This window comes from Semicossyphus pulcher, unplaced genomic scaffold (assembly GCF_022749685.1).
Source record: "Semicossyphus pulcher isolate SPU_LCO1_2020_fin unplaced genomic scaffold, fSemPul1.0.p SCAF_2, whole genome shotgun sequence".
NCBI lineage: Eukaryota > Metazoa > Chordata > Actinopteri > Labriformes > Labridae > Semicossyphus > Semicossyphus pulcher.
Window position 1 is genome coordinate 15,984,953 of NW_027211693.1, and position 16,035 is coordinate 16,000,987.

Sequence of the window (16,035 nt, forward strand, 5' to 3'; positions counted from 1 at the left end):
CGTTGTTCATAAAGTTTATAGGTGAGGTTTCCCTCATGCAGTTGAATGACCACATTCCCGCCTGCAGGAAAGTCGAGGCTGGAAAAACAACTGTGGACTCCAGGAATGAGGAAGTTACACCATGCAGGAAATGTTGCTCTGTTGGACTGTGACGCAAAGATTGAAATAAAGTTTTATTGTTTGTGACAAGAAGGAGTGAGTAGTCATGTTTTATTATTTAAAAATAAGGAAAAGAAAGAAGGTGTGGACATCAAATTCTTTTATTTAAGTTTCAAGTAAAACAGCAGTAGTCAAGGCACTGAACAAACGGGACAAAACATACAAAACAAGCAAACTGTTTAAGCACTTTGATAAAGTAAAGTTCATTCAGTGGCAGTTTTGTTAATGCATCACTAACTTTGAGGTTCATTTTGAGAGACAAACACCTGATAGTCCCTAAAGGCTGAACCAGGACCTGTTTTTTCTTTTTTTTATCAGGGCAGCAAGGCTGGACAGCGAACAACACAAAGCATTCATCACTGCAGTCGGGTATGAGGAAGATAAATTCTTCTTCTGACCTTTCCTTACCCTCCTGCTTTGTTTTCAAGAGTCTGTTAGTGCTGATGCAAGCGTGTGCAAAGGGGAGGAGGGGAGGGGAGGTGGGGACAACCCTGAGAGGAAGTAATGTGGGGGAGTCCCGCTCAGTCTTTCGGGGCTCTTCGGACACACTTGGCACGTTTCCTGCACACCTGGCTCAGTCCTGCTGCACATGACCCGCTGCTGCTCTGTGAGGCAGGCCTTTGTGCATCGCTGCATATCTCTGCATGCTACATTCTTCAGTATACTGGGGCCCAGTGGAGCCCTAAGTGTGCGTAATCATGCTTCATAAAGACGTTAGGATTTAACCCTAAAGCATCTCAGAAGATTGAATGAGAACAGTTTTGTGCACTTAAGAGAAAAAGGCAAATGTTTTGTTATCACCGTGCAAACTCAGGCACTCTAAATCATTCGTGTTTAAGGACTCGAGGTCTTGTTCAGTAGCTGCAGCACCAAAGAGGATGCTTCTCTACATTGAAGAAATAGTTCATTTAATTCCCCACAAAGCTCTCCTCAGGCTGCTTCCATCATGTCTTCAACAATAGCCGTCTCCCGCTCTCCCAGCTGGCTGGTGAGGTCGGGGGGTTCTGAGTTCTGGGGGTCCAGCAGCTCCAGCGGCTCCTCGGGCACCAGCACCATGGTGCCAGTTGTAGAGTATGTGGGCTGCTGCTTCCGTTGTCGCCCCTTCCCCCCCTCCCTTCCTTTGTAGCAGCAGACGCAGTGCAGGCAGTCGTGGACGTTGTACTTAAAGAGGCGTCTGCAGGGGTGGAAGAACTGGTAGAAGAGCAGCATGAAGAGCACAGCCACGCTGTAGCCAATCAGCAGCTGCATCACCAGCAGCGGCGCACACACGTACTCGTAGAAGTCAGACTTGTAGAAGTACCAGAGCGTGATGAGGAGGAAGTTCTCCACAAAGCGCATGCTGTAGTAGACCGCCAGCCGGCCCCAGCGCTGCTTCCTCTCGATGAGCTCCTTGTGGGTGAGGTCCAGCTGCACCGCCGACCAGCAGAAGATGTTTATGCAGGCGTAGAGCAGCGTGAACATGCACAGCACTACCACGGTGCCCAGCTTAGAGAAGTTTTTCTCCACATCCTCCGTCAGCGTGCCTTTTCTGGCCCAGAACTCCCCCCAGGGGAGGAAGAAGAAGAAGAGCAGGTTGACCAGGCCGACGAGGATCACCCAGTGTGTGAGCGCCGTGCTGAAGAGGACCAGAGCCGCGACCCGGGTGGCGATCTCCAGCCCCCTCCACACGATCATGCACAGGTAGGCTGCAGGCCGCAACCGCACCTTGTAGTCGTCGTACCTGATCTGGATGGCCAGAACGCTGCACACGAGAGCGCCATATGTAATGGAGATGAGGGTGATGACCATCAGGACCACTGCAAAAACAAACACGAGTTATCTGTTACAAACATAAACTGCACATTTAGATCAATGCACAATGCCCCAAGGTCCCGAGCACAGAGAACTCCTTATATCATCCACATGAAGTTTTCATATTTCAGCAATATATTAAAATGTTATCACCTACAGGCAGTGTCATATAAAAGATACATTTATTGTAAAACCCTGGTGATGAAAAGAGGCATCCAGTATCTAAATACTTTGACGCACTGATATGATATCAACATATATCTTGATCTTATCACAACAACTGTTTGATGGATTGAAGATGAATTCAGAACAGAACAATGATGAATCTTACGATGCCTTAGTTTTTCCTCGGGCGTCATCCTCACATCAAAACTGTTTAATACAGAACATTTGAATCAAATATCTACTAAAGCACAGACACTCCCGCTAACCTCAGCTCTACTGTGTTTTTACATAACTATCAGTTTATCAACTTACGTAGCATCAACATGTAAGACAGGTTATCGTGGGCATGTTAGCATGCTGGATAAACATTAACAGATGTGCTAGCAATGCAGCTTTTATCTGATATCTTCCATAAACAAACACATCTCCTCACACACTAATAATAATAATAATGATTGTGGAGAGGACAAAGGACTCGTCTGCATTTACACCGCCCTAAATTGGCACTGACATTTAATTTGTCAGATTTTTATCTCAAATACGTTTTTCGAGGTATTTCAACCTTCCAAGAATAGAAATAAGGATGCAACACTGTTAAGACTTGAAGATAAACACACGGTGCACATTAGCCTGACCCCTCCATCATTCTTACTTCGTGCAGGGAGGGGGTATTTCTCCTGGATGGTGGCGTACAGCTGCAGCGTCAGTTGAGGCGTGGAGCCCAGAAACGCCTGGATGACCGCCGTGCGTTTGAAGGCGTTCCTGTGCGCGGCCAGGGTGCGCTCCGATTGTCCGATTTCCCACTCCATGGGCATCCCCTGTCCCTTCTTCAGCTGGATCCTCCTGGAGATGGTGACGTACGGCTCCTCCTTGTTACCCGCTTTGAAATAGACGACCAGAGCCTCGAAACACCTGAGGAGGCAAGAAGAGGAGTGACTGAGAGTGGAGTTACATTTTTACACCAACAGAGGGCAGTGTAGTGTTGTGTTTAGGTCCTCACAAGGGGACAATGTGATGTTTTCTGCTTTAAAAATCTACATTTAATCATAGTTTTGAGATTATTTAAAGCAATATGTAACAAAAAGAGCTTTAAAGCATATTAGCATAAAGTGTCATGGGGCACATGTCAGTAATTTGTAGTTGCAGCTTGTTTTCAGTCCAGGAGATTAAAGAAGATGTATAAGAATTTGTCACTGATCTCACAGATGTGATCTCATATAAAAGGAGCCACCGTAAACAGACCTTTCTTTGCAAATCACAGCAAAGCAAACACAAGCACAACAGCGAGGATCCACCAGAGGGCAGCCACAGGACAGGAAACACACATCCCTGAGGCCTTAATGCAAACACTGAAAATCTCTGGGTGTGGTTCTCTTAATGTTTGCAAGGTAAATGCCCTCTGTGTTGGGTCACGGGCGGGGTAATAAACACTATTCATGAGGGGGGAAGCGTGTTTTTCAGTGCAAGAGGTTTCTGTGAAAGAAAAGCGACTGCTTAAATGAAGGAAAGAATCTGAATCTGCAACAAATATGAGGGATTTAAGGCTAATTTAAAGGTTTTCAGACAACAATGACACAAACAATACTCACATTTTTGTAACTGAATTATCAAGTTGCAACAGGGAAACCACCTAAACTGGAAGTGCAAGGTTTCCACCTGCCGACAACAACACACCAGTACTATAATCCCTGCATGACACTTGTGAAATGGCCCACGGTGCCGCACATCTGCGCTCAACAAAAACAAAACCCTGCCCTCTCTGAGGATCCCCACCCCGACTCTACATCTCACATCACTCTGCTGGAATGTGAACTTCTGTTCCGAAATCTCCAACTTTGGATATCAGGACTTACAGGCTGAATAATCACACATGAATCACCTCCTCCTCCTCCTCCTCGGTTAAACTATGAGCTGTCCCGACACTCAGGAGTCGGACATTTTCAGAGTCTGTTGCTTCAGCTGCTTACAGTGGGAAGACTGTGCACTTTACTTACAGTGCAAACACAGCGCAGCGTCAGGCTTCCTTGAACTACGTATGACCCAAACGCTGGAGGCTGGCAGGGTTATTTAGAATCACACTGTTATCTGGAAAGCAAGTCACACTATATTTACTCCTACCACAAGCATATGAGGTCACTCAGCTTTCGTGCACAAGGTCTACATAGGAGTAAAACCTGATTTACTGACATCCTCTCCCTGGAAATCTGGCAGCACAACGGCCCGACGAGGCAGTACGAGGGTACTGAACTGGAGCCAGCGTGCACTTAGGATTCTGTACAGCAACTGAGAGGCAGACTGAGTTTCACTTAGGGGAAAAGGAAAAGCAGCACTGATGAATACATTAGCCGAGTAGAATCGATACGCTGACTTCAAAAGCTTATGACTTATGAAAGGAAACGCGCAGGCCGCCGCTCGGTGTTTACAGTCGAAACGTGCCATCTGCTCGCTCAGAGTGTGATAACGCAACTAAGTGACACATGAAAGAACTTAAAACAAAGTCAAGACGAAAGGGCAGCAGAGCGTACAGGAAATTCTTTCAGTAGATCTTTAGCAACAGCATCTTGTGTTAACCGCTTGAGATTACTCCATCAGGCTCATCATGATCACAAGGAGAGTTTGCAAATGCAGAGAGACACAAAACAAGAAGCTCTGCGCGTTCAGACTTGTCCAAGCTACCAGAGTAATAATATAGTTTCAGTCTCTGCTTCAGGATGACGGATAAAAACACCAGGAGACAAGTCAGGACAAGATCCGCCCTGAGGCAGAGAACCTGACCCCTTCCCCAAAGTTTGCATATTCACAGAGAGGATTTACCTTCCTCCAACACAAGGCTCTAAATTAATAAAAACTGTTTATATATAGTTGTCTGTAAAAGATTAAGAGTTGATATTGGTATGTTGGACTGCACAGGCACAAGATAAGCAATTACACCCTCCCTGAGTCACACAGGAAGCCTCCCATATGAGCCGAGCAGCAGCAGAGGTGATTTGTTTACAGCAGTAAAAGAGAGCTTGAAATAAAACAGAAAGAAGAACAGGAACAGAATGAAATGTTCTGTAATAACGATGCAAGTATTTGTCTTTTGGCTTTATTGCAGCATTAAAAGCGTTAATCATCAGATGTTAGTGTAACTGATGAAAACAGAAAGAGTGCACAAAGCAGCCGGCACAGCAGCTTTAAATCAGAAGCTGTTTCTTTGGTCCGGGCTGTTTTAAATCACTGGCAGCATGAAAGCATTTTTCGGTGGAGGAAAGACGTGTCCAGGATCATGAAAAGGTGCGCATGTCTGATGGATAACAGCTCTTGGTTTCAGCAGGTTACATTTTTTCAGTGGAACAATCCTGGATGGTTTTAGCAATGCTAGCAACAGCAACAACAAGATAGTTCTGTTGGTCTGGCAGCTCTCAACTATAACAACTGTAGGATGGATTGTCATTAAATATTGAAAACACTGAAGGTCTCCAGAGGATAAACCCCACCTACTTCCGTGACCCTCTGACTTTTCCCCTAGCACCATCATCATCATACTGTTTCCAGTATAGCTTGTCTTGTGTTTAGTGTAAATGTTAGCATGCTAACAGGCTTAACTATTATAGCAAACATAGTAAGCGTACATGTAAAAACGTAGGCTTTCTAACATGCTCGCAGTGAAAATGCCACCAAGCTATTGCCTCAGGGATCATAGACTATATAAAAAGATATACAGTCATATCGTCAGCACTTGTCTAAAAAGCTAAACAGCTGCTTTTCGAGGCTCCTGACAAATTGATTTTGAGGCTCTTAAAAGCATACTGCACTGACGTAGACCTGCCCCCTGTATCATGCTCAGAATCAGATTGAACGTGGGCGCTGGTTCAGCTCAGTTGGCAGAGCAGGCGCCCCGTGTGTAGAGGCCACAGTCCTCGTCACACTGATCCCATGTTCATCTTTGGTCTGCCGATCATGTGCATGTCATCCCTCCCCACATTTCCTGTCTCTCTTCAGCTGTCCTATCTAATTAAATTGAACAAGAAGAAATAACAAAACTGCTGCAGCAGAACCACAAATGTCATCTTGTTGTGTCCACACATTCTTCTTCCTTGTCAAAACCTGGTGCCTTTTTTTTTTTACCCACAATGCAACCTGACTCCTGAGGCTTCAATCAGAGATTTGGTTAAGATCAGATATCCAAACAACTGCCATTGCCTCCTCTAGTTGCTAGCTTGACACAGGGATAAAAGCAGGTTACAGGGTAAACTGGTAAACCCGCTTTATTCTTACTGCACCCCTCCCCCCCTCCCAATTTGTAGCCTCAGCGCCAATTTTTTTTTAACTCATGCAGTAGTTCTCCCAAAGGCCTATTAACAGACTTAGGTCTGTAAAATTCCCCTCTTAATTATAGGTTGGGTGAAACCGGATTTTTGCGGCTGATGCAGGCATCAATATTTGAGTGATTAGATAACAATACAGTCAATCAAACAAAACCCCACACATCTAAAGATCTTGATAAAGCTTCCTCGATGCATTATAAGCAGAATATTTTTATAGTTCAAAAATAAACGTGTCAGCGCTCGGAGGTGGACAAAGTAACACTGGCCCGATCCCGATCCCCACACTCACAGACTCGTGGACTTTGTGCCGGAGAGAATGCGACAGCTCAGGATGTCCTGCTGTCAAATTGAAGGGTGCATAGGGGCGGTGATGTGGACACAAGCAAAACTGCAGCTTTTCCATGAGTCCACATAGTTCATTGTGAATTTGATGATGTGGAAAATGTGGTGGTCCTGCCCCCCGACCAAACACACACACACACACAAACCGAGCGTTGATACTGTCAGGGAGGAATCAGCTAGAAAGTTTATTTGTTATTGATAGCATCAGGCTACTCGCTGTGCTTATCCAACCATCTTTAAGTCACTGTGTCAAACACCAGATCGCTTCCTCTTCCACGTCCTTTCTATCTGACCATTTTGGAAATGATATCAGCACTGCACGGCGTACAGGCTGTTGCTGTTTCTCTAAAGTTCTGCATCATAACATGCAAAACTTTCTGCTGACTGACACACTCGCCAACACTGTCACTACAGATTGAAATAGACCGTGGAGCTGCAGGTGGTCAGTGACATGACTTTATCTCCAATGTGTACACGGATAATTATAGAACTGTGACCGACCTTGGTCCAGTTAACTGTGGGAACTGTGGATCTGCATGTAGCACCGCTGCATTAACAGAAGAGTGCAGCCTCCCTGTAAATACTTTTTACACATGTTACAATGTCGCGATTTGTGAAGGACTTTATGACAAATTGTAAGTTTCATGCGTTTTCATGCTCCACCTTTCACAGCAGATACAATCAAATCAAAACTGTGAGCTCAGCACTGATGATAAGATAACTTCCTGTCTTCTGAATGTGATTACAAAGAGCCGAGAGGTTTCTTTCTTTTTTGATACGTAAATGTGTTTTACTTCTTATACTTTAGGCTGCAACAAAAGCTGAGCCACAAATCAAGTCACACATGCCTTTCAGCGACAGTGCCTCCTGCAGAGCATTCCTCCTGCAGCCACTAATGCTGAAGACCAAGTTGAATTTCTCGCCTTGTAAAAGAAACACGCCCTTAAACTAAACTCTTATGGTGTGACAATTCATAGCGGCACCTCAGGGCCAACGGTTGACGACGTATCAAAGTTCAGACAGAGACAGAGAGGGAGTATAAAGTTTATATTTGAATTTCAGAGGACTTCAGTCCCCGCCTTCATGAGTCACATTTCGGGAAACTGGTCGTTCACCTGAGATCAACAGACACGAAGGTGCGACTAGCTGGATTTAAACAAAACACCACCGTCCACCAGAATATAGAAACAGCATCTACAAGCATCCTTTAGAACAGTGGTTCTCAAGTGGTTTAACCTCAGGACCCACCACCTTTCTAACCAATCAAATGTATTCAATTAAAATCTGTGCAGTTTGCATTAAAAGAACATGAGCACACATCTGCAATCCACTGAAACGGAAGAGTTATTAAGCTGTATTTCTGTGCCTGTCTGTCCCGTCAAGCTGCATTATTTCTAAGTATCCTTCCTGTCAACATATCGTATTCCTCTCCCTCCTCCTGAGCCAACCACTCCTGAGCAGTGGTTGGACTGGTTCACAGCACAGAGGGATTTTAGGTGTCAGAATCCTTAAGATGAAGTCACACTACTGAGCAACACACAGGCGGCAACTGTGAAGGATGTGTGACAAAGGCGGGTGGCAGCTCCGCAGAGTGATTTGAATGACTGGTTTGAGAGTCTAGACCGAGAGAGGAGAAGTGGGGGTCAAATGTGACCGAGAGGATGTGACAACAAAATCATGAGAAACTTCAAAGTAAAAGAAGCTCAGACCTCCAAAGAAAAAGCTATGAATATTTGAAGACTGAAGACATGAATCAACACTCGAGATGACGCGTGGGCGGTTGTTATGTTCCTTATAACGGACAGGCTTTCCATCTGGGGTGTGAGTCAGTTCCCTGTCCGTGGAATCTGCAACCCCCATGCAGCGCAAAAACAATGTTTCAATCAAAGACATCAAGATGCTGAAACAGTATCATAACTATTGAACATAAAGTTTAGTTGATCAGTGTAAAGGCTGAAAACATAAAAATGCTCATTGCAAGTTTTGCAGAGCTAAATGTGACGACTTCATCTGTCTTGTTTTGTTTAAACTAGCGTCCCAGCTGCAAAAATATTCTGTTTAAACGATGCATGAAGAAGTAATACAGCAAAACCTCTCGTTCTTACTATGCTTCCTTGTAAGACGACTATTATCAATGCTCAACTTTAAAATCTTAAAGATTAATATTTAAAGCTCCTCATCCTTCAGACTAACACTCCCACTCGCTCCCTGTGGTCTTCACGACAGGTCTCCTGGCACTACCAGCCTGACACCCTAAGAACAATACATACCAGAGTCTCCTCCTCTGCTGCACATTGATACTCAATCCCCCCTTCACAGCTGCGTACTGGACTCCATTACAGAATTCAAAATGCTCCTAAAATCATCTTATTAAAGCTTTCTATTCACTCAAACTGCTTCAATGTTGTTGTTAATTGTACCTATTGAAGGTGACACTGAATAAAATGCATTATCATGATCAAAATAAGTGTTGCAACTGAACTGTAAGTCGTATGCGATCGAGTCAGAATCATACTTTTTAAAAACAACAACAACAAACAACAACTGTTCCATCACGATAAACGTCTGCAGCATCATGATGACTTTCAAAGATGCTTTGAAGTGCTTTCATGTGCTCAACAAACATTATCAGGTTGTGTCACATTTACTGTCCTGGACTGTAAGTGAGAAGTGGAAATTGCACATCCTGTAAGATGGATAGTTGCGTAAAAAAAACAAAAGAAGAAGAACAGCTGTGACTTTTGATTGATTTCATTATAGATTAATTCACCAAGTACTTCCTCAATGTTACTTCATCTTAAATATGGCAGAAGACAGTACAAATGGCTGTCATGGCCTTCGAATGCTGGAGTCCAAAAAACGAAATATATTCAGTTTACGATCATTATGTAAAAAGAAAAGCATCACAACACATATAGTCCTAATTTCTTGATGTCCACATTTCTGTCTTCTAATGCTAGGGAATATTTACTGTGTATTTATATATTTAAGGTACTATATTTTTGCTTTGATAACAAACTCTAACCCCACAATTTCCCAGCTTAGGGTCAATAAAGGACATCTATCCATCTTAAGTTAGACATGACAAAAATTTTTTTTTTTTTGTCAATTGACAAATGAATAAATATACTTATATCCTTGAAGATCTTTGATTTAACAGAATTTATAGATGAAGACAATACAATACCTACTAGATAAAATAAGTAATTCAGAGTATCATGATTTGTTGTAAACTATCCTTTAACACGCGAACCCTCCCCTTGTCACTATGTTTCACCTGACCCCAACCTACCTGATGAGAGGGCCGAGCAGCAGCAGGTGCAGGAAGAGAACCAGAGGCCGGTCCCGACCCAAGTCTCTGTGGATGAAGGTCAGAGTCAGCTGGATGAGAATGGCGGGCACCAGCATGAAGGTGATGGTGAAGCCCATCCAGATGACATCCTCGGTATTGTGGTACCTGCTGCAGAGCACGGCGGCCGTGATGAACTCTGCCAAGTACAGCAGGGTGGCCAGCACCACGCTGAGGGGGGCATGGACCCGGCTGTGATTCACCACCAGCATGACCCCGTTTTCCGCCACCGAGGGGCATTCCTGCGGATCTATGTCTGTGATCTCCCTCTCCTGCTTCTCCATTGTCACCTCGCACATCGTTTTATCAAGTTTGATTTGATGCCTCGCTGCGAGAAACGTTACAAGACGTTGAAATTAGCTCGTCTCGCCGTATCCTGTTTGAAAAACATCACTTTCTGTACAGATTTCTTTTGATGCGTCGTCTCTCCCAACTTTCCACTAAGTTTATCATCGCTGGTTTCACATTGTGATTCACTTTACAACTCGGCTGTGCAGATACTCACTCACCCCTCAGAGCTTTTCTGTTATTGTCTGTTGTATCGTCGTACGTGGCGTTACCACCCTGTTAATCCAGAGGAAACCACCTTACTGTTCGCTGTGATATCAGCACTGTTTCTGCACCGTCAGTGTGCGCGAGGATCGGGTAAGTTCAGCCCAGTCATGCAGTCCGGACTAAACACAAATTCAGCCCGGAGATAATTGTCCAAACTCTGATATTATCTGGTGTTTAGGTTTGAATAAACCTGCCGTTCCTTGTAAACACACACCTGCAGCTGTGAAGCCTGACTGCAGGCTGTGGGAGGTCCGGGTGGCTCCGTGTCGGCATAGTTGTGTGGTGTTTTCAGGCTTTCTGATGCTGTCAGTGCCACAGCTGCGCCTGCGTCAAGTCAGACAGACACACGCGGGGCCATACCGGAAATGACGGACAGCGGCCTTCAAATTAAGAGAGATAAGATAGACGTTTACTTATCAGTAAACATTGTGCCCAGCCTTGTATATAAAAAGATGTAAACATGGCCCTTAAGTGGAAGGACTGCTTATGTTTTGTTTTGTTTAGTTTGTTTTTCTTTATCTCCAGTTACTATGGGTTTTTTTTCCTTTTGAATACTGACTATGTACATTGTTGTTACTCATGTCCAGAATTACATTTTGTCTGACATTGTGATGTGTTATGAACCGAACATCAATAAAAGAAAAATTTGATCACAAAAAAAAGATGTAAACACATAAATAGATAGAAAAAAACGAAAATAAAACGCTGCTTAGACGAGACCACAGCAAGAGCTAAAAAGAGAAGATTATAGCCCAAAACAGGAACTTAATGCCAAAATGAACATGATATTATTAAAGGCTACTATAACTGTACATATTAGTAAATTGAATACATGGCACATATTCTGTATATAGCCCACTTAAATAAAATAAAATAGAATTCTATAACATTAAAAACTGAAATAAAGGGATGTACAGTTTGCAAATGACGGTGCAACACACTAAGAAAGCTACAATAAGCTACAATACTCACGATTTTAATAAATAAATACTGTACAGAATGGTGCATTTACCCTGTTAGAGAAAATGAAAGAGCATAGACATTGATTTAAATATGCAAAAAAAATCCCTACATTAATATATAAAGAAAATACCACAGAGCAGAAACAGAAATTTTCAGTACTAGTGGAACAGAAAAAGAAAACTGAATGTAAATGATGATCATGTTGCTTGTAGAAAATTGTTACTATCATATAAGTACATTATACTATATTATAGGTAGTTAACTTAGTAGCTATCCAATAGGTAGATGAGAAGATAGCATTCAAGTCTGCACAACCAATATTAAGTTACAGCAAATGGCTAGTTAGCTTAGCTTAGCACAAAGACTGGAAGCAGGAGGAAACAGCTAGCCTGGCTCTGTAAGACAAAAAGCTAACCAGCACATCTAAAGCCTGCTAAATAACAAACACATCTGTTTTGTTCAATATTACAAAAAATTAAGTAAATGATTACTGATAGTTGTATTAATGGAAGCCATGTGCATGTATTTTAGTCAGTTGCATTCACTTCCTGAAGTGTCTTTTGGTTGCCCGACAGCAACACATAACCATTCATACAAACAATGTGATTAAAAAACAATTTGCTTTTTTAAAAGATTAACAGATCAGGACTTATTGTCTTTATTTGTAAGGTTCTAGTGGGCTGATTATTGTTTGTAGAGAGCCAGGTTAGCTGTTAGCTGACTTCCTGCTAAGCTAAGCTAAGCTATCCGGCTGATGGCTGTAGCTTCTTATTTACTACAAATATATGTGAGAGGTATGAATCTTCTCAACTCACTCTCAACAAAGCAACAAAAAGCAACAGAAATGTCAGGAGTACACTACAAAAAGTGTATAAATGTGTCTTGTACAACGGGTGTTATTATTTTGAGCAGCCTGCATGTGGTATATTGCATGCAGATGTCACTGTGGCTTTAAGTACTAACACAGAACTGCTACTACTAACACTACTACTTATATAAATATGAGCCGAGGAAAAGATCAAAGTTGTACAATCTCAGAGGCTTCAGTGCATCTAAAATAACTATGATAATCAGGGATTGGATTACTTTTGCAGTGAGCAATAGTTGTTATGACATACAGTATTTGTCCTATCCAAATGGAAGCAGTGTAGAGGGCGAGCATAGAGGGATCAGTTTCTCTGTGCTTCCATTTTTAGTTTCCACCAGCAGGGCAGACTTGGCCTTGTAATGGTGACAGGTGCAGCTCACACATGGACTGAATCAGATATCAAAACTTCACTCCATCTTCTCATTCACATATTTACACAGACATCTCATTATTTTACTGTTTGCTAAAGCTTCATGCCCATTAGTCCAAACAACATTTACATTGTGTGACCCAGGGGAGCAGAAGCACTTATACAAACAAGGATTATCTGTTTCAAAGTGCACGAGAAGGGCAACAAACTATTGTGACAAACCTAATTTTCCCATGACTATTCGCTCAGCATGGTTTATCGCCTTAAATCTTGTTTTTACTGGCATAAAAAAAATCTGTCTAACTTCCAGGATGGCAAACTGAGCTGTTATTTACCCTTCAACGACAGAATCAACAAAGGAAGTTGAACTGCGATACAGTTTCGACACACCTCGCCCCAAACACGCTGACATCTCCCTTCCTGCCAGATCAAATCTAAATCAGTGATATCACTTTGGCTTTGTGAGGAGGGTCTTATAAATATGAAGGCTTGTCATTACTTATGCATGTGTTTGGTGAAGCAGTGGTGTGGCTCAGTGACTTCAGACTGCAGACGCTGTGCGCTCTGCGGAGCCAAGGGGGGAAATGGAAGACGGAAACCTCATTAGGAAGCACCAGACATGCACAATGATAGCAGGCAATCAGGCCAGTGAAAGGATACTCATTTGTCTGTGTTTGAAATTCTTTACAAGAGCCCTGCCTTTGTTTTTTTTAAAGGGATAGGTCCACATTTGGGGAAATATTTTATTAACAGCCAGGAATTAGATGAGAAGACTCCTTTCACTCATGTTTGTACAATGAAAACAAAGCTTCAGCCAGCTGCTAGTTAGCTTAACTTGAAGCAAGGGGAAACTGTTAGCATGGCTCTGTCAGGGGGAAACAAATCCACCTACCAGCACATCTAAAACTCTGTTATTAACACATCGTACTATTATTTTTGCCAGGATTATGTGTTGAACAATTTCTTTGTTTAGGGGCAGTCACTGCCTGGAATCTCTGCTGGCTGCCTGGCACGAACCCATTCATAAAATTCACGTGTTTCTTACACACGGTACTACTATAGAAGTGAGATGAGGACACACCTCTGTTTGTTGTCTGTTTAAAAAAGCTTTGACAAAGGCCATACAGTAGTTAAAACATGTTGGTTCTTATAATGTTGTAGACATTACAATGAAGGCTCATCAACATGTTACTTTTGCTTTGTCTTAATTGATTTTCGGTGCTTGTACAAAGATTTCTGTGGAAGGAGCCAGACTAGCATTTTTCACGTTTCAAGTCTTAATGCTAAGTTAGGCTAACCGTGTCCTTACTGTACGTCCAAATTACATGTTAACAGTCATTGTTAACATAAAGCAGAAGCCCTAAAGTATTTCAACTGAAACCCAGATTGCAAAATCAGCAGTCGGGGGTCATGTTTGCAATGTGGAGAACTGGAGCAGATGGGGGTGTGGTCCTCAGCTGCTGCTGTTTTTGCACTGTGAATGTGCAATGTGGTACATGTGTGTGTGTGTGTGTGTGTGTGTGTGTATCAGCTGACACAGGGCTGTGGTCAGAGTCTGGGATGAGTCTACTCAGCAGACGAGGGCAGAGTCTGATTGGACGTTGGTCTAATGACATAATGAGATCAGGTCTGCACACAGACCAGTGCTCCAGGACAAAATTATAGTTTAATTTCATCCACAGAAGCTCTGCTGTTTGTCCACTGTCCATGTTCTCCCTATATTAACATTAACATATAAAATAATCAGTGTGTATAAATCCTGCAAATGAAAAACAACTGTACAAGTTTAGCTGTGAATTAACAGAGATTTAGCTTCAGTGGTAATTCATATTAGCTTGTCATGTTATAACACATAGATCCATTATATTATTTATAGTGACGTCTGTATGCACAGCAGCGTCTGGGAGCTAAATACATCCTGTGAATGTGACGCCATCTAGTGGTAATACTTTACAAGATGTGTGTGACGGGCTTAATAACATTATTGTATTAAAACCATTATGTAATATGTTGATCCTGTTCTTATTTTTAATGGAGAAACTTAGCTGCATCTGTCATTTAATATTCAGCCATTATTATATTGATTTATTCTAAACAAATAACTGATTTATTTGTATGAAATGTGTTATTATGAATAAACTCACAAAATTTCATTAAAACTGATCATGGTCATCTTTTTGATCCACATAGAGAAAATATTTCTTAAATTTCTTGTTTTTTTGATTACGGTCTTGTGAGTCGTTGTTTTATTTGCTCATTTTTCTTTATGATGTTAATGTATTTTCCAAAAACAAGTAGGCTTAGTTTTTTGGTGGTATTCTTAAGTTGAGGGGAGGTCGAGTGTTTTCGTTAGCTGCTTCTTGACCTCTCCTGACAAACCTTTTATTTTTCATTAACTGGGTTTAATGCAGTTTTATGTGTGCAAATAAACAGAAGAAACAATAAAGTAAAAAAATACACGAAAAGTGCTAATTGATTAACAGAAAAAAATAAATAAATTACCCAGAGTATGCCCAAAAGGGTTAACATTTTCTGTGGTTATATGTAATATCAGCTTTAAAAGCTCATAAACACAACATAATAAAAATGCACTAACTGTACATTACACATCCATTAAAACATATAGCGTAAACATAGTAACCTGTTCCATATTATTCCATATTAACCTCATTATTTGTTATACATCTAACCCAGTGAAACGGTACCTGACAGGGACTAACAGTCTGTAGTTAGCATTAGCTCTAATTATACCTGTAAACATTGTCCCTACAGCAGTGTGACATCACCTTGCCATCACTATAGTTACGATGCCATCATCTGCTTGAGTGACTAAAGTTGTGCTTTCTAAATCTGTCCGATTGTCTTGAGGTGACACTTTCGGACTGCAGAGCAGATCACAGCACGTCACAGATCACACCATGAGACACATTTAGTTCTCCGGGACGGATATATGCACCTTCGTTTGGACTCGTTAGAGAAGAACCACGCCATCCAATGGGATTAGCGATCAACTCGGAGGACTCAGTGATTGGCTGAAATACCAACACAACACTTGCCAGGTAGTTCCTCCCACATAGGGTGACTAAAAGCTTAGTGTGAGCCTGATGGGATTTGTAGCTGGTGGGAACAAAATGTTAGAAGAGACCCGCACCCAAACAAATGA

General features: G+C 42.2%; 1 protein-coding gene across 1 annotated transcript; it reads right to left on the reverse strand.

Annotated features, from left to right (window-relative positions):
* Positions 1-249: 249 nt before the first annotated feature.
* Positions 250-10,939, reverse strand: xkrx (XK related X-linked). The gene is made up of 3 exons (XM_069670476.1): positions 10,060-10,939; positions 2,768-3,027; positions 250-1,955 (listed from the first exon to the last, which is right to left on the reverse strand). Exons 1-3 carry the CDS (start codon positions 10,413-10,415, stop codon positions 1,090-1,092), a joined length of 1,482 nt encoding a protein of 493 aa, XP_069526577.1. The 5' UTR covers positions 10,416-10,939; the 3' UTR covers positions 250-1,089.
* Positions 10,940-16,035: the final 5,096 nt, after the last annotated feature.

Bases quoted from the DNA above. Each gene is read 5' to 3' on its own strand.
- xkrx (XM_069670476.1), bottom strand. From the start codon at position 10,415: ATGTGCGAGGTGACAATGGAGAAGCAGGAGAGGGAGATCACAGACATA. The intron at 3,028-10,059 runs GTAGGTTGGGGT...TTGCCTCCTCAG, and splicing joins CTGCTCGGCCCTCTCATCAG to GTGTTTCGAGGCTCTGGTCG. The intron at 1,956-2,767 runs GTAAGAATGATG...TTGTTTTTGCAG, and splicing joins ATACCCCCTCCCTGCACGAA to TGGTCCTGATGGTCATCACC.